The sequence below is a fragment of the Lineus longissimus genome, chromosome 4 (genome assembly GCF_910592395.1).
Source record: "Lineus longissimus chromosome 4, tnLinLong1.2, whole genome shotgun sequence".
In the NCBI taxonomy this organism is placed as follows: Eukaryota; Metazoa; Nemertea; class Pilidiophora; order Heteronemertea; family Lineidae; genus Lineus; species Lineus longissimus.
The window spans coordinates 5,999,741-6,023,821 of record NC_088311.1 but is presented as its reverse complement, the minus strand read 5'-3'; the positions used below and the strand labels follow the sequence as shown (position 1 = coordinate 6,023,821).

General features: G+C 40.1%; 1 protein-coding gene across 11 annotated transcripts in view; it reads left to right on the top strand.

Annotated features, from left to right (window-relative positions):
* LOC135486179 (polypyrimidine tract-binding protein 3-like) overlaps positions 1 to 24,081 on the top strand; it is a 165,256-nt gene that overhangs the window by 51,267 nt on the left and 89,908 nt on the right. For 2 of the 11 annotated variants that reach the window (XM_064768811.1, XM_064768806.1), the window contains exon 1: positions 12,348 to 13,046. The exons of 8 other annotated variants lie outside the window; for them this stretch is intronic. In XM_064768811.1, coding sequence (XP_064624881.1) covers positions 13,041 to 13,046 — 6 coding nt within the window. In that variant the 5' untranslated portion in view covers positions 12,348 to 13,040. Of the gene's footprint in view, positions 1 to 12,344; positions 13,047 to 24,081 lie in introns of those variants that run through there. One more of the 11 variants, XM_064768792.1, reaches the window with a different exon arrangement.

The window sequence follows — 24,081 nt, the reverse complement described above, 5'->3', positions numbered from 1 at the left end:
ATGGTCCTACTTAGATTCGGCTTAAAGTGAGATGAATTACCAGCCGAATGGCATCTACAATGTTTAAAGAGTGAATCATGAGGGAGCAGTAATCACTCGAAAAACTAATCATTTGGCTACGACGATGTCGTGGGAAGCAGCAAGTTTTTGCAGAAAGGTCTCCGAGATGATCTGGTTAACGTGATTTGTACGTTGTTCCTCCTAAGATGGGTTGTCTCTGTGCGTCAATTCATGAAGGAAGCTGTGATTATTCTTACCTTCTTATCACCCGTGGGCTAGGAGAGTCTCATTAAAACAATCACCGCAATTCTGCAGTAAAGTGCATTTCACATTAGACAAACAGAAAATGTAGTATTGTCTGCAGGTGTGTTTCAGTTGTGAGTGATTCATATCACCGTTATGAGAACACCCCTGCATTTCATCTTACGAGAACAACGTGCAAGCCACGTTAACCAGCATAGCTATCTTCATCAGTCAGCGGGAAGACTGCTTTCAAGTGTGCCCAGTTCCGAACCACATCTTCTCGAAGACCGGATCAACAAATTTAATAGCATTTGTTAACGTTTTTGTGCTACCTCCAACCCTTATTTTTCACAATTCTGACCAGGCTCCATAAGTACTGTCTGTGTCTTATAAGATTATCCCAATACTGCCATCTTCAAGGTGATCAACTTATCATTCTACCTACCAAATCCAAATCAACAGCATCGAGGTACCTCATCGCACCCATGCAGGGAATACCTTAAGGTGTCTCGATTCATTTTTTGCTTGATATCGTTCTCCTGACTATTTTTGTCCTATTTCCGTCAGAACATGTAGTGGGAGATTATGTTCCTCCCTTAATCGCCAACGAGTGCAGCGTTCTGTTGTGACAGAGGTATCGCATTCGATCCATCAGTAGGCTCCATGGACCAGAAAAAAAATCAAGAACTGGATCAAACATCGGGTTCCACTCTCCTGGGAAAGAACAGGAAGTTACAAGATGGCCACCAACCTGTGGTAACCTTGGTAACAGCCATGAAAACCAAACAAACACGTTCTTGGTGATATTTTGAGACGTGGTCAGGTTTGTGAAAGAAATTGTAAAAATCTTTGTGAAAGGATTACCATTGTTGCGATATCAGTTACTGATTGCCCAGTGAAGCAACAATTCCCGCTTAGTGTATTTTTGCTGCAGGTTTTCTTTGCCATGTGGTCGAAGAGGAATGGTTTGACTGTGTTTCTGCGAGTAAGTTTTAGTGTGCCCTGATCTCGCGACAAGTTCATAATCATTTTTTGAAAAATGCCTGTCTTCCTGCGGGCAAGTGATGAAGAGAAATAAAGACACGGAGCATTGAGATGTTGACCTTTCCACACTTTCTGGACACTTTACATTTCTCCTTTGAGAATTTAGAGGGATGGGAATTTTTTGTTTGATACTGTGCAGTCAGCATGCCCTTCCAAAGAACAATGGAAGGGAGAATGCCGGCACTACTCCAATTAATGGTTTCAGGCACAAACAAATGGATGATATTTTGTTGTTATTGGATTAGTAATTAATAAATGATGACAAATTCCTATCAGCCTTAATGGCAGCAGTACAGATCGGCAATAATGGGGAATGCTGGCTTTGATGGGGAAGGGATGGCTTTATTGCCAAATTGGATTTTATTTCATCCATTAGTAGACAATTCCCCCGTTGGGTCCATTTTGATTTCTCTCATCCATTAGCGTTTGTACATTACTGTTCTGACTGACTTCCAAAGCAAGTCCATTTCATGTTGCTGTCCCTCAAGTGAAGTCAACCCCAGGAGTTTTCCACAGCAAACAATCGTCAGACTCCCAAATAAATTTATTGGATAAATGCTCTTCTCCATTGGTTTAGAATAAAAATAAATGTCAGTTCTCATGCACTTTATAGTTACAATCTCAAAGTACTTTGCAATATATTTCAGCGCCTGATCCAGAAATCTTTCTTTTTAAATCAAGGAGCATACTGTGCTACTGTTATAGGCCTGGCCTATAACTCTAGCGCAGTATGCTCCGAGTTGAAAGTATGCAGAGTGGCACTGGCCCAGCCACGAATTCACGACCTTCCGATCACAAGTCAGAAGCCCTTCACCTGTGCCACCACACTCCCCAAAATCTCAAACTTGCTGAGGAAGAGAAAAGTCATCATCTGTATTGCTGTTTTCTTCCTTGGTACATTGTATCTCTCAGCAATCATTTTGTACCAGGTTTTCAAACATTTTAACAATTGTTGGCACATTTTATCTTTTAGGTAAGTTCCAGTTTACACGAATTAAAAGAAGCATCAGCTGCTCAAGGTAGAAAGGTAATCCGGCCTCTTACTGCTCATCACAAGATAACTATCCAAAGTTTCATCCCGAACTAAAAAAACACCTTATTGAAACTGAAAATGCCTGCAACAAGACCAACCTCACTCCATTCTATCAGTTATACATTGCATGAATTGGTGTGAACAATAGGCATACCTTCCTCTTCCCAATCGATACCAGTTAAACCAGATATAACATTGTAGTTTCCTATAACACAAAACAACACAACACCACATGCCAACACAAAAGCACTATGCCTACGTTTTTTTAAATCTGACAAAAAATGCTACGATTGTTAAGATCTTAATGCTGATGATTCGATCATTTCCTTGCTGAACCTGAAACTAAATGCCACTGCAACAATACGTATGACAGCCTCTTGTCTTTGCCCCATTCCTTCTGACTCGTCTCTTTATACCGGGTCTAGATTAGAATCATTGATAGATTAGCGTTGGCGCGCCAGTGGCAGCAACCTGCTTGAGGTGTTTAAGACTTTGTTGGTGTGTCAGCATCGCTGAGATAGCTCATTTGTCAGTGTCAGTCAGTGTTGGCTGAGGGAGCAACTCAGTTGAATACTACTAGGGAATCATCAGTTGTCTGTTTTTAACAGTTACTTGACTTAGTCTAATTTCATAATGAAATCCAACGTTAGCAGGTCATTAGTGTTAGAACGTATTACAGCAGGTAGCATGAAAAGTATGACTAAAGGCTACTCATGCCAGTAACTTAGACTTCTCTTCTTAGGAAGAAAGTTCTCAGTAATCCTTTGGAACTTCTTATTGTTAAAAAAGCTTTAGCATTTTGAGCTAAGATGTCCTACCAGAGAACACCTGCTTGCTGGAACCTAAGACTCGAAGAGGATTACCTTGCAAACTTCGACATTTGCCGTGCTTTATTTGAGATGTGGACAGCTTTAGTCTTTTAGATATTGGCTACAACAATGAAACATTGCAAGAAAGTTGTATTCTTAGTAAGAGGGGTGTGCACAAGTTGGCAAACATGGCATAGCAGCTTTTAGGTTGAGTCATGGTATGAATTTTGAAAGGGTACTTCTGTTTTCCTTTAACATGCTCATCAGGTCCAGTGGCTAGAAACCATTCCCTTAGGGTGTAACATTTTTTCCAGTAATCCACCGGGAACTGCTTGTGGTAATACAAGATTTCAGTGCTCCACCTCTCAAGGTGTAATAATTGTCTCCTTTTACACCTGCCGTCGCAACAAGTGGGACTTAAAAAGAAAAACAAGGTTTTCTTCTTCTTTGGGTTGGATTTATCGCAAACAAATCGTTACTCAATCTACCAATCTGTGACATTGCATGTCGTATGATACAAAGGTATCATAGTAGAGCTAGTTTCTCAATTGGTTTCAAACATCAGCACTTGTTAACTCTTTCATTTGGACGAAGTGTTTTCCACACCCAGTTCGGTAGGACTTCAGTAGCCCCGTGTCTGGCAATTAAAATACGCAACAGATAGATAATAAAATTCTCATGGTGGTAAAAATGGCAGTATATGACAACGAGTGGGGTTTGAAAACCATTTGAAAGCACTTAGCCATATTGGCTGTGAAATCACACTTGGCGATGAATGCATGAATTATTTTCTGACGGATGATATCCCGGGAGAATATTGATGTGACTGTATCGAGCTGACAAGTCCATTTTCATCGTTCTGGCCCACTGCGCCCCATATCCCATGGACACCACATCGGTCCATAAGCTTTTAGTTTAATTGACCACGCTGAAAGGATGGCTAATTGCCTGTTCATGCTATTGTATCATTGGGTGAAAAAAATTGTGCTAGTAACCGACCATGGAACTTTCACCGATTTCAAATGGCAATATCCGCAAATTGTTTGGGTATTATTTATTCATGTTCCATGTGTTCAAACAAATAGACTACCAGCTCTGTGGTTATGATGGATGGATAAAGACTCCAGTGTCACCTGATTGCTTGCAACAAAAAAGTCAGCTGCCCCAATGTTGGCAGATTGAGTCGATATTTTTTTCTTGGTAAATGACAGGCCAAGTATCCTTGGCAGAGTTGTAAGGGTCTGGTGCAACCTGGTCAGCTGCTGCAGTATGGTAGTCTATTGCTGAGAGTCTAGTCTTGCAAAGCACGTGCACTGACAGAAAAAAAACCTATCCTTCGTGACTTGAATGTGTTATTTTTTCAAGTCGCAAGATCTGATGCTCACTCTGGTATTGCCCAAGCCATGAATCATTTAAAGACGCAACTTTTGAATAGTTCTTTCTGATGGTATCATTTGTGTCATAGTAGAGTTTTAGCTCACCTCTGGGGAGCTTATATGACACTGTGTTGTCCGTGGTTCGTCGTCGTCCGTTAGCAGAGCACATATCTAGACATGTCAGAACCAATAAAACACTGCCAATGTAGTTGTTGATGTCCTGCAGATGCTGCATGTAAAAATCAGCTCAAAATTCCAACCGCTTCATGGTTTTTGGCTCACCGTTAGGGGAGTCTATACGATAGCCCTGTGTCCGTCGTCGTCGTTGTCGTCGTCGTCGTCGTCGTCGTCGTCTTCCGTCGTCGTCGTCGTCCGTCGTCGTCCGTATCCTGTGTGGCACGTTTCTTAACCGCTTGTGCTATGAACTTGAAACTTTGTACACAGGACCCCCTAGGTCAGAGGTACTCTGACACTGAATTTCAGTCCGGTCTGGTTCATGACTTGGCCACCAGGGGGCCAAAACTTAAAACATAAAAAGTGTGATATGTCTCTTATTAATGATCCGTTTTCAATAAAAATTTTATGGTAGGTACTCCTAGCAAGGATACATCACATATCATACGGGTTTTTGATTTGACCTACTTTTCAAGGTCACAGAAGTCAAATGGTGTAAATTGGCCGTTAGGATGTAACGATGGCACGTTTCTAAACTGCAATGACTATTGATCCCAAATTTGGTACACATTTACCCCTTAGTCAGGTGATCTCAGGGACCGAAGTTTGGTCCAATATGATTCACCACTTGACCACCAGAGGGCAAAATCCAAAAACCTTAAAAATGTGATTATTCCTTAACTTCTTGCCCGATTGCCACCAATTTGATATCATGGGTACATCTAACCACCATACAGTATATGTCACACAGGTTTTTAATTTGACCTTCTTGTCAAGGTCACAGAGGTCAAATGGCGTAAATTGGCTGTCAGGCCGTAACTATGGCACGTTTCTTAACTGCAATGACTATTGATCACAAATTAAGTACACATGTACCCCTTGGTCAGGTGATCTCAGGTACCGAAGTTTGGTGCGATCTGATTTGCCGTTTGGCCTCCAGGGAGGGGGCCAAATCCTAAATTCTTCAAAATGCCATTATTCCTAGTAATTACTTGCCCGATTGGCACCAATTTTATATCATAGGTACATCTAATTCTAACAACCATTCAATGTGTCACCCGGGTCTTTTTTGATTTGGCCTACTTTTCAAGGTCACAGAGGTCGAATGTACTGTAAATTGGCCATTTTGGGGAAATTGTAATTGCTTGGACCTACATCAAACCTAACACTACATGACACAATACCATGCTCTTTATCCGTCTTTCCTCCACATGAGATGAGCACAATGGCCCTGGCCATTTCATTCAAATATTTGGTACATTTTTGCTAAATTCTGCCATCAAACTCAAAAAGGGGCCTTGGATCCAGGGCCCATATGACCATCCATGAGCATGAATGTATAGGACTGCAAAGCCTGTAAGACCTGGGTACAAGGCATTTTTAAAGTGGTCTGCATCCGCAAACTGTGCGTGATATAACGCTGAAAATGTGGGATATTGATGATAGGTACATAATCTGATAGATAATGCTGGTTTGGCGGTAATTCTTCAAATATCACGAAAACGATATTCCCTCTCAATCAACTAGACTTTGATGTTTTCACCCCAAATCTTGGTTCAGTACTCAGATTTACACTGTCTTCCATGGCATCAAGAAATTTTTTTCAAAAAACCTGTCGACAACCCGAGAGCAGCCATAATATCATGCCAACGCTACATATTTCCACATGTGCCATTTTCCTGTAAAGAACCCATGGCAAGTGTGAACTGGCAACATTTCGGAAACACATGAAGGCTTATTCCCCCCAATGCTTCATGTTGATGTCACTTGATGATGGTCATGAGGAGACAAAAATGCTGAAAAAATCTATCGCTTGTCATCGGAGGATGCAAGCAGATGACGTGCTGTCCTCGCTGCCGGGTGCTAACGTTCGCTTTGATCGTAGGGATTTTTGCCGAGTGTCGTGTTCATGGGTCATGTTTGCTAAACGTTGTCGTTGATGATTCAAAAGACTTTTTCTCAACTGGTCCATCCCGTCCTTAGCTGGGGACCTGAATACTCTATAAATTGTTGTGTGTGTACAAGAAAAACAAACACTTGAATATGCAAGTGCCTTGAATTGATCAAAGTTGGGGTATTTCCTCTCTATCTTTAGCCATGCAAACAAACAATTTTAGACAAATTCGGTGTTTCTTAAACTTTTTTGAATCGAGGTTGAAAGAGACTACTTTCTATGTTGTGTACATTGACCCATGTATTTCAGCTGAGCGCCAGGCCCTTGGGCCTCATCTTGTCTTAACCATTTGAAGTGTCGTGTTGAGATGTTTCGAAGTATTGTTTGTGAGCTTGGCAGATGACCTGACAAGGATGTTGTCCTCTTCCTCCTGGTTTGTACCCCAAGAACTTCCGTGCGTGGAATGATGACAATAAAGTTCTGAGGTTGGTCTGAGATGAAGCCACAGCAAACCTATTAAGACAATTTGTGATCCATTGACCTTTAGAGATGCAAGAACCTGAAAGCTAATGAATGACACATGGTTGCCTTATGGGGCCTTTTCTCATGCCAGCAGCCATACAATTGATGTTCCTCCTTTTAAGTACAGCTTAACTTCACCTTCAGGCAAGAATTATGAGTTCGTTCTTGATAAGAAGTCAATGTTATATTTCGCAACTTGTTTATGAAACTAACTATTTAGGTCCCATTACTGACAACACCATCATCTGGGTCCCCTTTAACCACTTTGCTGTGACATATTCTAAAAATGTTTCATTCTACAACAGCCCCTACCCTCTTTGGGCCACCTAACATTTGTCTAATAACAGAACGCATTGTGTGAGTCTGTCGTCATGTGAGGACTGCAAACACAGCGTCATCATAGTGAGATGGTTTTGTAACGGTGGCTTTTATTGTGAATATCCTTCCATATCAGGCCTCAACCACCACCAAAAGAATCAACAAATCTTCAAAGTTTCACAAAAAGGGTGACTGTTTTACTTCTGATCAATAGTGTAAAAGTTATTTTAGCAAATTTGTATCAATGATTCCTTTTCTTTGTACAGGGGATCCTGCCGTGGTCAAGATATTATAGTGAAATGAAAAAGCTAAGACCATTGCTGTAAAGGTGGGCAAGAGAAAGAGTTACGTTACTTAGTTTAACTTTTCAAGTATAACTTTAGGTTTCTTCTCATACCCAATTTTAGTTTTAGTTTGATCCATGGTTCTTGTGGTAGATGTATTTAAACTTTTATCTATTTTTTGAGGTATTATTTCTTTAATTATTTCTTCTTGCTTTCTTTTTCCGTCCTCAATGATAGCTTGTATCAAACCTGGCTATCAACCATGAAGTGATAATTTTTAGTGCTAGAAGTATGTGGACTGATTCTGGCATTATTAAGAAACTTCTCCTCTTTGATCAAATGACAGTCCAAGGTTCCTCCATTTGGTTAATTGAAGATTCTGTATTTCATTAACTTCCTGAATTGAAAGCGTTTTGTTTGAGTTTTAAAGTGCATGTATTTGTATACTGATTATCATGTTCTCCTCCATTGTCTGGGTTATTCAAGTAGGTTTTTCTCTCCAAGTAGTGGCGATTTTCTGAATCCTTTCTTTAAATAACATCCTCCACTCTCAACCCGTCTTGTTTTAATCTCGTGGTGACATGTTTCTGTCCAACTTATCCGAGCAAGCTTCATATGAAAGAATAGAGCCGTATCCATGTTTCCTGATATTGTTGTAGTCTGGTCTTTTTTCATCGTACGCAAGCCTGAAATGTGCGCTTTTCCGATACGAAAACGAAGCATGTCCCTCGATAGTATAGTTATTGGTATATTGTGAGTAATATGAAGACAGAGCTATCATCGAAGTCAAAGAGGGGTCACGAAAGCTGTTCTGCGATTGTCGATATTCACTGGCTATTCATTGGACGATGGTGTCCCCGGCACAGGGATACCATGTAACCACTATTTTACATTTCAAAATAAGATCCTAGAAAACGTAACCTCTTGGGTTGGTATAAAATGTATCCAAAGCGGATTATCAGTTGATTACGTTATGATAAAATATAGATATATATCGAGTTTTATGTGTTTTAGAACTGGATTGGTTGTCCTTCCAAACACTGCCAAGTGGAGGTGTCATTTTGACCAAAGTCTCAGCTGCCACCTCGATTTTGGTCTATCTCTTAGCTCCACTCTCTCAGTGTTTGGTGAGACAACCAATACCTCCAGTTCAGTATCAACTCCTCTACATAGACTGCATCTAAAGAAACAGAAATTAAAAGATAGTCAGGTAAGAGATATACTGTTCCAGGCTTATCAAGTTTTGCCACTTGGAAAAAAGTTGTGAGAAGTTGTTCACAGCGTTTTTTCACCAAGCATGCCAATAGCAGAACTTTAACGCTTGGACTTTTTTTCATGGGACAAGCTTTTGCTAGTGACGCTTTGAGTTCTTCATTACAAAGACGATTTTGATGATTAAAGAGTTTCTTTTTATTTACGCAGTTGATAATGATTTGAAGCAAAGCAGGTAATTATGATATTGCTTTTCTGAAGCATGTTAAAGCCCATTTTTCTCCTCAAAACCTATGGAGGGAATACTTTTAACGGATTTATTGGTGACAGCTGCTATGCCCAAGGATACAAGTATGTTTTCTTCTTTATCTCACTTGTACAAGGTGCACTCAGATCGAGCCAAATGCCAATGTAGGGGTGTCCCGATAATATTGGGCGTTGTTTTTGTACCTCATCAACCTGTGCAGTATTGGTCTTCTGTATTTCTTTCTGACGATCTTCATGAGTCTCAACTACGTAACTCTCTCGTGGGCATGCAGCTAAACCTTTAAAGATTCTGCCACTGTGAAAACCAATCTCCCGCAAGTTTATAACAAAATGTTAAGCCATCCCTGGCTTGATCTTTCAAAAGTACATTATTGTTCCTGCATTTGTAATCAGCAACCTAACCTCTGGTGTGTTAGTGGAATTTAAAGTTTTAATTCGATTTGAGTCCTGGTGGGGAAATATTGTTTTAAGGTTTATCTTTAGTGTTTGTTTTCTCTTGTTCGTTAGGGTGATCGGCATCCTTATTACCTTCTGTTTATCCAGTATTTTAATTCGGTTCGAATTCAGATTTGTACAATTTTAGGTGTTAAAAGTGGGCAACAAGTGAAACCTGTTAGAAAACTTGGAAAGCATTTGCTTGGGGAATCGAAATTTGGTTATCTGAATCTATGTGGGTGATCAATTTTTTTGTGGATGTCCACGTTATTTCACCAATCTCAGTGGTGAATTGGTCATGCTATGTGTCCATTATCCGCCTTTTTCCCTCAAACATTTCTAACAGCAATATTTGTCATTTTGTGCCTTTCATCTTTGGTTAACTAGCCCATGGCATTCAGCTGTCAAAGGTTCCACCTCCATTTACATTTTTCACCTGTAATAGCAGTTTCACCTTTGATAGGCTGCTTTCATTAGCCTACAGTTAGCAATGTCAATATTCACCCAAGGTTTCTGTTAGCATCATGTCAACAGTTATCAGGAAATTCAATATTGTTCACATTACTGGTGGTCGAAATCATCAAAAGTTCCATTGATTGTGTTAGGTAACCTATTTCTTTTTTTCACTCCCAGTAATACATTTCCTCTGAATGAGTTGGTTATAAAAGACCCATTTGCCTGATAATAATAGATAATTAACATTGAGAAATCCTTATATGTATAATTTGGTCTAATTATGACCAGCGCAAGAGTGCTATGTTGAAAAACGTCTCGTGCTATGGTTAATAAGTCAATAGCGGATGTGGGCCATTTCGCAATTTGTCTCAAGAGTGTCTACTACCTAACTTCCGAAGCTGTGGAAATATCCAGAATGACCTCAATAAAGGTGTTGTCCATATTTTTGCTTGTTATTTTACTGACCCACCCTTACTCTCACATGTTCATTGTGCGGTTGTGAGCAGGAAAGGTCTTTTTAGGACGACGAGATAGACATCACAATAAGACCCACGGAAACAATGACTTTATTTGGTCCAGTCACCTTTTGAAAGAGCCCAAATAGTGTCTAAAGAGCCAATGATGAGACAGATTACTGCTCTTCTGCTATTGAATGAAAAGAATGCACTTGTGCTTCCTTGGTGTGTTAAAAAATTCCGCACAGCGCATGTAGTTCATGGATCCTTCTGCTGCAGTGCTATACAGAAAAGCTACAGTTCTTTGAGAAGTGCGATTCAATTTATTATACCCTCACTAAATATTCCCAACTTGTGTAATTCTGCTTAGATCAAACTTAACCAAGTTAATTGAGTTTGCCCTTGTCTTTGCAAGCAGCCCAGCAGGCATTTTAACAAAGTGGCATGTTTGATGGCATCTTTTTCATCTCAACTCAAAACAAGCGATCTTTGCCTGATGGGAGTTTCAGTCCTATTTGTCAAAGGCAGCTGTGTAAAAATGTAATGAAAGCCAATTTATGGTTAATTATTGTTAAAGATTTAAGTGTTTTACCTGATAATAATCTGCTCTCAAGGGTGCAGGTTGACAGCTGAAAGAGTTGGTGTAAGGGATTTTGGGGACAGATCCAACTTGAGATGGTGGGCAAGTGACTTTACTCTTGAGTGGAAGAGAGAGATGCATCATACCTGTGTCAGCCTGTAGAATGGCATACAACATATGCACTCTCCATAGGCAAGGTTTTGATGTAGTCAGTTTTAACTCAGCCTTCCCCAAAATTCCCAAACATTTCTGACAGCTTATGTCCGTGCGCTCATGACTTCTGAAGTGAAGAAACCAAATCACCTGTCAGAGCCACACCTTCTTTAGTATTTTGAAGTCCATAGCAGCAGAAAAGAATAATGCAATTGCTGAGGAATTTCCAACACAACGAATGATTTGGTATAGCTGCCTCAACGAAACAATCTTTGGTGGAAAATGGGTTAACCATATCTCGAGTTCCCTATCATAACCGATTCCAGCTTGCTAATGCTATCCTTGTTTAAAGCTTCTTACTGCTGTTTAATGGATGGCTAAGTAGGCAGTCCAATATATGGTGAATTCTGACATTATATTAGATACTTAAATATCTAATGGTTCAAACTTCAAAGGTAACGTAAGAAAATGTGTTGTTTTAGTCTAAGGTAATATTGGTCCATATTTTCAGATTGGGACCTACAAGCATTGAACCGAATTGTGACTATGTTTTAGGTCATCCCTCTTTCTTTGATAGCATTTGCCTGATTTTCTCTCAGCTATAGGACTCAGAATTTATGGCTATCGCTGCCAGCCATAGGTACCAGCATTCACTCCTGAGAGAAGCAAGTTCCGTTATGACTTACGTGCCTTGCTCAAGGACACTGAAAAGAAACAGCGGTGATCCTTCCAAGTTTCAAACCCACGACCGGAGCCTGGCGTTCACGCTAGTGATGACTCTAAATCTACTACTGGCACTTTTCCTGCCAGTGTTGAATCTGTTGCTTCCATCATATCGCAATGCATTAGGTTAATTGCCCAACTCGTAATTGACTAATCTCAATTAGTCTGACCTCTTATATTCCCAATATCACAATGGAGGCAACTTACTAGAAATTGCTCGGTGGTTTTGTAGAGAATGTAGTTTGGAATGTACTTAGCTCATTTCAAGCCCAGTGAGATATTACTCTGGTAACGCATTGTATATTTATCCAGGACTGACTGCGCAGTAAATCTATCAATCATTTCCTGAACGTTTTACATTTATTGCAATTCACGGAAAAATCCATGTGATTTTAGGTATTGCAGGAAACTTGTTGATCTTGCACTTTGTCTGACTGGCTGACTGGAAATGTGCGTGATTTTGGATGGACTTGTTCTTCATCCAGTTCAATGTTGGAAGGGATTGACCTGTTTTCAACTTCACAGCGAGCTACTTTTGACACCGCAGCAACGCATCAATATTCTTTCACTTTCCTGGATTAAAGAGGCAGCATCAAATTAGAGTGAAAAAGTGGGTAGCTGTCATCAGTTGCACTCTATTGGATTATTCAGGTACAGCTGTCATAATTTGCACTCGACATAGCAGGTAGCTGTTATAACTTGGACTCCACAGACAGCTGTCATAAAATTGGACTCAACAGACACAGGGGTCATAATTTGGACTCAAAGAAGAGGCCCCTGTGGTGATCTGGACTCCCATAATTTGGGCTAAAGGGACAGCTGTACGTCTAATTGGCACTCTACTATCTGACACTTCACAGGCCTATACCTGCCAGATTTGCACTCTCTTGGAGGTAAGGAGTCGGAAGCGATCAGGAACAAAAATAGGAAGATAACATCACAGCAAGTTTCAGAAACGAAAGACTTATTCTTGCGTAGAAGCTTTCAGGACAGTATTGCCTACAAATACTATAGGTGAGGGAATGCCATAATCTGACTGAAGATAGCCCTTGGTGTTTTGGAATGAAGGTAAGCATCTTGGCTGCGCGTTTCGATATTGTGGAAAACGAAAGATAGAGGTGGCTCAAACCCTGCCAGTGCTGTTTGATACAGGTAGCAAGAAGATTGTTTTGAAACATCAATTTGAAATTTCGGAGCAGGGGTCAAAGAATTGAATAATACATGTACATTGTACTTCCTTTATATCAGTTATGACTTTGATTAATTGAGCTGCAAAACATGAAGTTTAGTCTCTAATGCCTTTAACCATCAAACTGCACCTGCAAACGCAATATTTAGTCATCCACTAATTGAAAATGAGCTAATTTGCTCACTTTTAGCTTTGTGAAGATGTCACACTTTGCGGTATATCAGAAAAGTGGTTCAGGTGGATATTGAATGACATCCCATTAGTTGGCATCACAGAAAGTTTTATTAGGGTTGCAACATGATGCTGATTCTGTTTATTTAGCAATATTTCATTGTAACTGGACCAAGTTTGCTTCTCATTCATACAAATATGCCGCCTTACTAAGCCCGAATGAATTGTGTAGAATGACAGCCTAGACTGTCGTATGCTTAAAGATTGAGAATTAGTCTGATGTATGGGTAACCTGACTCCCCCCTCCCCTTCGTTGTAGGTGGAAATGAACACGGTGGCTGTATGCTCTAATCTGGAAACCATACGTTAATATGATATGCTCATATGTTTAGCCTAATGGAGTAGGGACCTGAATCAGAACACAGGGTTGATTACTTGCTGAGGGATAGGAACTTCAAGGCGAAAGTGGTGACGTGCCCCGTCTCAAATGCTGGAACATCTGAAAATTGCTTGGTGCCATGAATGCTGAAAGATTGCCATGAGAGGGTGATGTCTGCAATGAACATTTATTTGGATGTTGCCAGAAAATAGAAAAAAGATGTCATTTTGGCAGGAAAATGGCTGCTCACATTTAAGACTGCTGCACCATACCTTACAGAAACCATATGGTTTGTGAGCTGGTAACAATTTGAGGCAACAACCAGGCAGATATTACCCTTATCTTTGATACTCAAATAGCCATCCTTCTCGCAGTCAATGATTGAGAAGAAGATTAAAAGCGCTTTAGATAGTTAATTCCTACTTCACAAAATCGATAAACTTCCTCAGAAGTTTGTGATCACAGCAACATTATCATTTTGCGACAGGATCAGTCTTGGCCAAGAATTTGAATGCTAATGTCAATAATGCCCTCCGGTAGAATTCTCGTTATTGTTCTGCACCAACCAGTAAGATTAACATAGGTTATCTTACCCGTGTCTCGTAAGAGATGGATGACGAGTCACTCGCTAAGGGACGAGACTGCTGACAGTACGAGTTTATTGTGAGGTAAGATAGATTTCCCGGTTCATTTCAGGTTGCACTTTCTTGCTTTCTTTTGTGATAAAGGACATTTCTCTATTGCTAACTGAATGCAGTTGATAGGGACATTTTATTCAATGGCCAAAAACCACATTTTTAGATACTTTCTTTTTGAAGCAAAATGAGATGGGAAGATTTGGTGGTTTTTGGCGTGGGCTATAATTGACTCAGTGTCTTGGACAAAGTACTTCAGTAAGAAAGAGGGAAGGCTCTCTACAGTGGTCTTTACCAATAATGTAGCAGTTTTGTACGAGTCTTCTAACAACTCTGACCATTGTATTGTTGCCAACATGAAGACTAACTATATAGTCCTTGTGGGTTTGCGTAGCTTTCCTGATGAGCCCTGTTTGGATCTATGTTGCCGTCGTTTGAAATAAGTTAGAAAGGCCTGTCACGTTTTTAGGATGCCTGAAATCTCTTACTTTCAGAAGAGAGAGTATTCGCCCACTGAGATATGCGTGGCAGTCAAATGCATGTCCTTAGGGTCTGCTTTGGATTTGCTTTAACAATAGCTGTCGCCTGCCCCTTTGGCGATAGTTTGTCCTTATTGATGATGGATGTTAACAATGAGATTCGTCTGTTGCAATATGTGTGAATTATCCTCATGGTAAACATAACCCAAGGCAAAAGAAGCTGCAACATCCATCTCCCTTTCGAGTCTGAATGACGATTCGTAAAGATGACGCCGCCATATCACTTTACTATAGAAATTGCCTGTATATTCAATATTCTGTTACCCAGAGTGCCTATACCCCTGGGATATCTACTGTTCCTTATACCCGTTCTTTATATACCCAATATGTCTGTAGCCCTATTTCCGCATATCTTTGGGATGTTGGCTGCCACTTTTTATTTCAACTTAAAATTCTATCAATATTTGATCAGGAAAATTGCTCAAGACCCACATCAAAGTGGGTGTTTTATTTCACAGAAATTCAATTTGTGTCCATTTTCAGACAGAACGTTTCGCTCAGCCTAGAGATGTTATTTTATATGACTCTTCAATTTAATCGAGTCATATCAACTATGATGTTTTGCGATTGCTCAAGGTTATTTCATTTAAAAGGAATTCTCTTGTAATTGTACTCTAGATCAATTAGGGATCATTGTTTCATATTATCAGAATTGTGACGGCACAGACACCTTCAGAGAAGCTACCAAAGGTTGAATTTCTGTTGGACGACCTTCCAAAACTTCCTCATTGGCGGAATGATAAAAAGCCATTATTTGGTTGAGGTTGCTGTTTTATATCAAGTTCCTTCGTTCATCTATAATTCACCATGTGTTGTGAGTCCACTTTAGATTTCATTCTTGGAGATGTAATCCTTCATCCAACTCTAATGGCCAAGTCATTAGTAGGCTAGATTCAGTTACATTGCAACCATTTTAACCTAATTTAACTGAAAACTATTTGGTAGTACAAGTCCAGAGAACTATAATTGCCCATTAAATAATAATATGTTGAGGAGAATTGATATATTCATTTGTTGGTTCCAATGGTAATACTATGAGCATGTAAAAGCAAGCCAAGTTGACATTACATGGGCAAAGTTGTTCATGTGCTGAATCCCAAGAAAGCGATGTTTAACCTGCTGGAAACGAATCCATTACTATCAGGTGTTGACATTGGGGGTGCTTTATGTCACCATTCTCTTAGATGTGACTGAGAAATTCGGTGTCCTCTAATCACGCCCCGCAACAAATGCTTCCATCTGCTGTGCCCCCATGTTGTTGTGGAGCCTGTAATCTACCAAAGGGGAACCCGTTTCATGCTAAGTCGGCCATAACTGCTTCTGAGTTATGTGTGAAGACTGTGCTTTTATGTTCTCGAGATTTTGACATTTCCATGTTGACATCGACTCTACTCCGCTAATGTAAGTTCCTGTCACGGTTCACATTGACTATTTTTATCACCAGCTCTTCCTGACTGGTATAAATGACATATAAGAATTATCTGCTTGAGACAGAATGAAAGGCTGGGTGCATTTAGTTGGGCTTGACAATGTTATTACTATCAAAGACATGATGATGATGTTATTATCTTTGGTTGTGAATTCGTAATATGAAGCGGTTATCATTTGTGAATGGCTGGGGTTGATCATTTGCAAAGAAAACGGGTCTGATACAAACATGATGTTTTTTCATAGCGTGGTTACAAAAAGGTGAAGGTATGATGTAAACATTGATACTGTTTTTGCATTTGATAAGGACTCATATCATATAACGTCTCACTGGATTAGACCAAGAAGTGATCAAATCATTTGCCCTGTTTTTGTTCGTTCTGTTGTTTTTTCCCAGTCATTGAATCGGTGCTGTCTTCATAAGGGGTTGTCTCTTATAATGAACATAGTGCACGGAAGGGAACCGCTGATTCAATTGATTTCAAGATTTCATTAGCTTAATTAGTTACGGAAAGAATGACAAGATAGAAAAAGAAAAAAAGGAAAAAGTCAGACTTCGAATAGGGAACAACGACGCCCATAGTTTGGATTTACATCTTGTGAAATGAAAAACAATACTGCAAATCTCTTTTGTTCTTGATGTCATTATTTTTATGTACCGGTGCTATTTCATCGCAGATGTGGTTAACCATTCAAGAAAGGAGGTTTGCACAACTTAGGTGACTAAAGTTTGTTGAGCTGGTTATTTGGAAGTCTCTTTTTGTAGGGACTTCAGAGTTTATCTCCTCAATTCATCGAGAAAAGACTAACCTGCATCATTAATTTGACTCGAAACTACAGAAAGCAATGCATCAGTCTATAACTTTTGCGGGTCGCAAGATGAAAGTACGCATCAACACAATAGACAAGAATTGAACAAAAGTTGGTGGGGTAAGTTGGAAATGCAATTTTCAATTAAGCTTATTATTGAGGAAGCAATTAATCTAAGTCAGAAATAGAATTTTCATTGTGACAGCATAAGATGAGAAATTTTTCAATGACTAATATTTTAGAGGAAATGAAATATGTTTTTTGATCTTCTGTGCATGGTTGGTGATAAACGTTATATTTGCTTTGGAACATCTCCTATAAGCCGCCTAATTATCCCGGAAATACTGGAACCTTAACCTAAACGTTTTTAGCAGATTACAAATTTCTTTCCATTTATCAAATACAAAAGATCACTTTTCGGGATTTTTGTTTTGCGAAACACAGCTATTTGCAAAATCTGTCAAAGAAAACTGTGACGGAAATTTAGTGGTTACAGTATCCTCAGCTTCAAAGGCAATATTGTCAAAGCTTTCGCATTTCATCGTTTTATTTGATTCTAAAGCATTATGAAAACAGACAAAAGATACAGAGATTATGCTAATTGGAGCTTAGCTTCCTCGATTCCCGGGGAACGGAATATGCAAAAGTCATCGGAAATCTGATATGATATGATGCACTATAACGTTGTATGTTTGATTTTTTTTATGTCCAGATGGCTTCTGAGAAAAAGGAATCGACTATCAACATGTTCCAGGTTGAATCCTTAAAGCTGACTGACACTTTTAGCAGACTTGGATCAAGTTGGACTTTCAGTGGTCAAAGAAGTTATCCAAGATATGCTGGTGAAAGTGATGTCGAGTTGCGTCCACTTGCCATGGATGACTCATTGTTATAAGATGCTATATTCGTGATCACTTCAAGGAACTAGGTTGGCCATCGATTTCCAGTCTTCCTCTTCAAGACAATAAAAGGCAACCTTTCAGGAAGAAAATTATCAGATAATTGGTCTCTTGGTCTTTCATATTGACCGTATCATCTCGACTTGTCTTTATTTGATGAAATAAACATACGTCATATATAAAGATGTCTTTAGAATCGGAGATATTTTGGTTTTAGTGACAAATAGGATTGGTGAAATTTCGAGGACTTCAGGTTTTCATCTAGTCCTGGTCTCGTCAGGTAATGATGCTCCTAAACTGTATGCCAGGTGCAAATTGTCTCGAACTTTATATTTCTCAGCGACAGAGAGTGTTATGAAGACTATAACGAAACCATTTAGAATGCTATCCTTAAACATACCAGCTAATTTTTCTCTATTTATGACTTTGTTATTCAACGTTATTGTCAGAGTTCTTAGAGGATCAAATGCAAATGAAAACATATCATATTTGGCTTTATAATTGTTGGCTGGGGATTACGAAAATAGAGCTGCCAAGTACCCGTCTGGTTTCACGTTACCCAGTTATGCTTTCTCATTGGTGTCTCTAATTATAGTACCCATATCGTCATCACCGATGTGTAGGCCATATGCATGTAGACTATTAACTAAATAAAATGTGGAAAACGTGAAGTAGGGTAAAGTAGATGTTGCTGCTATCAAGTATACATGCTGTCATTGGTCACAAATGATTCTCCTGGCCCTGTAACCTCTATGCAACCCTCCACCACAGAGTTCTCACAAGTGGAGGTGTTGCTGGGTATGGAGGTTAGGTTGGTCGCTCCACAGACTCCTGCCGACTTACACGCTGCAGTGTCTAATATTGAAAAGCCCAACTTTCTTTGCTTTTTCGCAGGATTGTCGCGAGGGGGTGCTGCCTATCGTAATCATAAAGCAGCAGAAGTGCCCAGCTGGCAGAGGTTCCTGTCTGTAGCCAATGCCCTTGTTTCTGAAAATGACAGCAATATGCACATGTACTTCTTCATCAAAATCGTCAGCCGCTTTATTGTAATGTTTTTCAATGTTCATAAATGCTCACAATGTGGTAAAACTTCAAGAACTTTCCCTCGGGGCATTTACAAGCAAGTCGGTAGCTACACCTTTGAGCTCTTATGACAAGCATGTCATAGACTCCATAATGTGTGTTAATGAAGAACGATTGTCTGTAAACAAATCATGTCAAGAATGAGAGGCCAACGACCAAGGGGTGTGAAATCCAAATTTGACATTTTTGCAATGAACGTAATGGGGTCTCGCGGTGTATGGCAGCGTCGTGATTGCCATGGTAATGAGACCTAACAGTTTCAGAAACCACTCGCCAAACGCGCTAAGTCATTATTGATATATTTCCGCGGCTAATCTATACACATTGTCAGTAACTAATGAATCTTTATTAGTATTAACACCAATTGTCATCGCCGGAGATGGAGCCATCAAGTATTCTCGCCTCGTTCTGGTCAGAAATATGCGATAACCAAATCCAGCGGCTCAATTTAACGCCAGATGACTAAATACAATGATGAACCTTAATTGTCACTCTACCAGATACTTATTAGCTGCACCAACTGTTTCATTACCTTGGTGGAGTCAAGTTAATTGTAATAGCATCACACTTCCAGTTATCTCCGCGGATTAACCAAAGTTTTTCAACATTTCTGGTGTTCATGACTCTAATCCAGTTGACTTATCTGACTATAGTCGCTTTAAGGGTACAGACAGAGGCGGGCTTATAGTCCCTTTAAGGCTGCAGATGGTGACAGGCGTATGGTCCCTTTAAGGCTCCATATTGTGACTTTAGTTCCTTTAATGGTCCAGACGATCACAACTTACCAGGTTGTAATAAGGATAACCTGTGTAGCTCATGAAGTGCCAAAGTGAAATCAATGATGATTAGGTTCTATTATTGCCAGATTACATTGCTTTCATCACCTGAGACTCGGGAGAATATATCACTTTAAATAAATCAGCCAGCCATCGGAACATGGCCCGCATTACGATTATTCCACGATTATTCTTGGTCAAGTGGCAGCAGTCTAGGTGCCGTCTGCTTGGCTACAGTTAAGACGTTTGTCCGTCTTGTTTTGTCCGAGCTTATCTGTAACGTGTGTGAGATCTGATTTGTCTTGGTGCAGCTAAAAATTGTATAAAAATGAATTGTAAATTCTTTATTTAGATGAAATAGGTAGCACAGGAGCAGTTTTCATTACGTGGTGGTATGACTCCGCTGTGAATTGTCCTGTGCTTTGAAAACAGCAATGATGTCCACAGCTAATGTTTTAAGGAGTCCAGTTTGACCTAATCGAAGTGTTTTCTTCGAAATTCTTTGTCAGGCATAACTTAAAGGGCCAAGTTAGGAGAAACGAAGTTAGTGGCTCTTAGTCTCACTAAAACATTCACTAACATGTTAACCAGTTTGCCAGATGATAAAGAAAATGAGTTCCTTTCAAAAGCGAGGCTTGCCTGAAACATCCATTTGCTCAATCCATTTCCTCCATTCTCTTCTAGACAAACGCCCCCATATCTGATCCTATTCATTACAAACTTCTGGAAACTTTCTGTCTTCATTCCAAATGAGAAGCCAGGCTTTCTGTGGTATTTTCTGAATAGGCCCTGTATCTATATTCCAAAGTTGTGAAGTAAAAATCTTTTGTTCTGCTTGTAAACGAAATCTAGGCCCAAGGTGTTTTCCTTACACGCCCTCTGATAACTTTGTTACAATGGGCGCTAAAACTTCTGGACAAAGCCTAGCGAGCGGAAAGGAGTGAAGCATATTGTTTCTATGGTAACCTAGCAATTAGCCCGGTTGCATGAATTGTCGTCCAACTTGGTGACAAGAAGTGAGTTGCCCGCTCGAGGCGGCTTTCGGAAAGACGTGATGGGTTGCAACTTTCTTGAAAAGTTGTATTACTTTAAAATGATGGACCAAATGTTTGCCAAGCTTGTTGAGGATGAACCTTTTGCAAAGCACAGAAAAAAGCGTTATTTTGCTTGTATTTGCCCATCGGGTGTCAGAATAATGTAGTCTGAGAAAAAGAGACACGGAAACTTTGGCAAATTAAATAACGTTTTTTTTCTGTTTAAAAGTGCAAGGATTTGTATGTCTTCTAGGTTACTCCATTCTTTACAAGTTGTGAAAAGTACTTTGACCTTTACAACAAATCCTTTCTGAGGATGGTCCTCCCAAGATCATATCCAAGAGAGATGAAAGATTTTGCCTGCGCCTCTTACATAAAAAGATGGTAAATGTGAAGGGCTGCTGAACCACATGGCTTCAGCAGATTTAACTACAGCAGCGAGAGAGAAAAACAAGTGACTTTCTTAGGCATTGGATTAATTTCAATTAAAATTATTGGCCCTGCTATGGTAACTTGACTACCAAGCCTGTGAAAGTCACTGTCAAAACCACTGTTTGGGAATCAGACCTTTAGCATTGCACATATAAGAAGAAGAAGAGTGGCAAACCCTACTGTGTTGATATTGTCGTGTCAAACTGCAGCAGAACCCCAGCAACTCTGAGACAGTCCCCTGCAACAGAACACTGCGGCCGCCGACCAAGTCAATTCACCCATCTGTTGATATTGTCCTCGAGATCACAATTGCCACAATATCCATGCATATCAAATAAGGTTGCCGATCTCTTCAGCACCTGACTGCCAAACTGGAGTACTCTTCATCTTACATTATGCAGTTGGCTGCAGTTACTGCTTTTGCCATCTGCCTGGACCTCAAGCCTCCCTCGGAGTTGTACAGAATTATGGTGTTGTGTTTTTGCAACATGAAAAATGGAAGCCAAGGGAAGGTATTTTTCCTACATTATGCAGTCGGCTGAAGTTACGACCTTGACAATCGCCCAAACTTCAAATTATTGTTGCACAACTTTCATGAAAATTGTTGTGACATTCAATACACGGTATTTGAATGTGTTCCCAAGCTCCCATCATCAAAAGGGTTAATATGAGCCATCACGAAAGCGGCAATTCTGCGCAGAATCCACGCTCTAATGCCTATATGAATCATTCTATTCTCTTCACATTTGGCTAATGCGTTTACATTCGAATGGTAGGCCGATAATTAATAAAGGTACAATATGTTTCTGTGTTGAATAAATGGGGTCGGGATTATTCCACGAGTTAATGGCAGAATGATTCAGTGCTCAGGAAGTTTCTATCGCAGAGTTTGTATCAATATTGTGTATGTTGTTTTAGAGCCCGTAGTGATGGTACAGTGTCATTTCGGGATGGTGCATTTTGTGTACCTAATGTGGTAGAATATCTCTTTTATTGACTTTATGGCTTTTCGGTATGACATTTAGAATGTTGGAACAGTAAAACTTGCATCATAATCTGATTAAAAGCTGAATGAAAATGTGGCCAAGTTGATGCACACTGGCCAGGATGCATCAGAATGTCAATGCAAAACATTCTACCCGTCTCCACCCTCTACACAAAAAGTCAGCCACCATTATTATATTCTCTGGGAGTCATTCTAGTACAAAAAATAAACCATTATTCTTTTGATAAAAAAGACAATGTCTTTGTCCTTCATGTGTCATCCTTCTTCAGTCATTACATCATCAGTATAATGGGACAATGTAGTCATCAGAACCATTAAATGCATACGTTACATCACTCTTAATGACATAATTGCGTGCATTTGTACGTTCCATGGTGTGATGCAATTATGAATATTGTGTCGTGCGCCTGTCATGTCCAAAATGATAATGTAATGTAACATTACATTTATGTGTCTGGTGATGACCCCTGTTGCACTAAGTTCATTCAAAACAGATCCTAGTATCATGAAAATCATATTGCCACATTTTTGTCTGATTGGAGGGAACATGTCCAAAATTTACAAATGAAAGAACAACATAACTAAGTGTATTGAAAGAAATAATGCCTGAATCTAAAAAATTGAAATATAGATCAAAAAAAGTTTGAACTGGTAACGATTCATCATGTTGGTACCCTGACACAACAAGAATTTAAGCACGATTATCCAACATCTAACTCGGTCAATCACGCCATGCCGTGAAGGAGGTAATGCTTCCTTCACGTCAACCAAACACCTGAACCAGCTTCCCGAATGCATTATGGGAGGAACAGCGACTAATTGTTGCTTTCAAATATAGCATGCATAGTTCTTAGCGACTGGTAACCAATTATCAATGCTAATAAGGTCCAGACAGGTGACTGGCTACTATCCCACTGGAACATGATATCGCTAATGGAGTTCATCTTCACACACAAGGCTCCGAGATCGAGATCGCAAAGTCCCCATTTGTTATAAATGTGGGGCTTGGATTTATTTTGGTAAGATGAGTTGTGATCAAGTAATAAACTTAATGTTGATTTCTTAAACTGCTTCCTGACAGATTACCATCTTGCTGGCCCCTGATGCCCAGTCCTGGCTTCTATGCAGCCATCCAATGATACCAACGGTTCCCAAGGGTGACCAGCCCAGTAAGGTTCTTCTCTTGCCCAATCAACCATAACCCCCGACGCCCAGCCGTGGCTTCCACAGCCATCCAATGATACCATCAGTTCCCAAGTATGACCAGCCTTGGAAAGTTCCTCTCTTCCCCAGTCAACCATAGCCTTGATGCCCAGCCGTGGCTTTCACAGCCATCCAATGATACCATCAGTTCCCAAGGATGACCAGCCTTGCAAAGTTCTTCTCTTGCCCAATCAACCATAACCCCCGACGCCCAGCCCTGGCTTCCACAGCCATCCAATGATACCATCAGTTCCCAAGGATGACCAGCCTAGTAAGGTTCTTCTCTTGCCCAATCAACCATAACCCCCTACTCCCAGCCCTGGCTTCCACAGCCATCCAATGATACCATCAGTTCCCAAGGATGACCAGCCTTGCAAAGTTCTTCTCTTGCCCAATCAACCATAACCCCCAACGCCCAGCCCTGGCTTCCACAGCCATCCAATGATACCATCAGTTCCCAAGGATGACCAGCCTAGCAAAGTTCCTCTCTTCCCCAGTCAACCATAGACCTTGATGCCC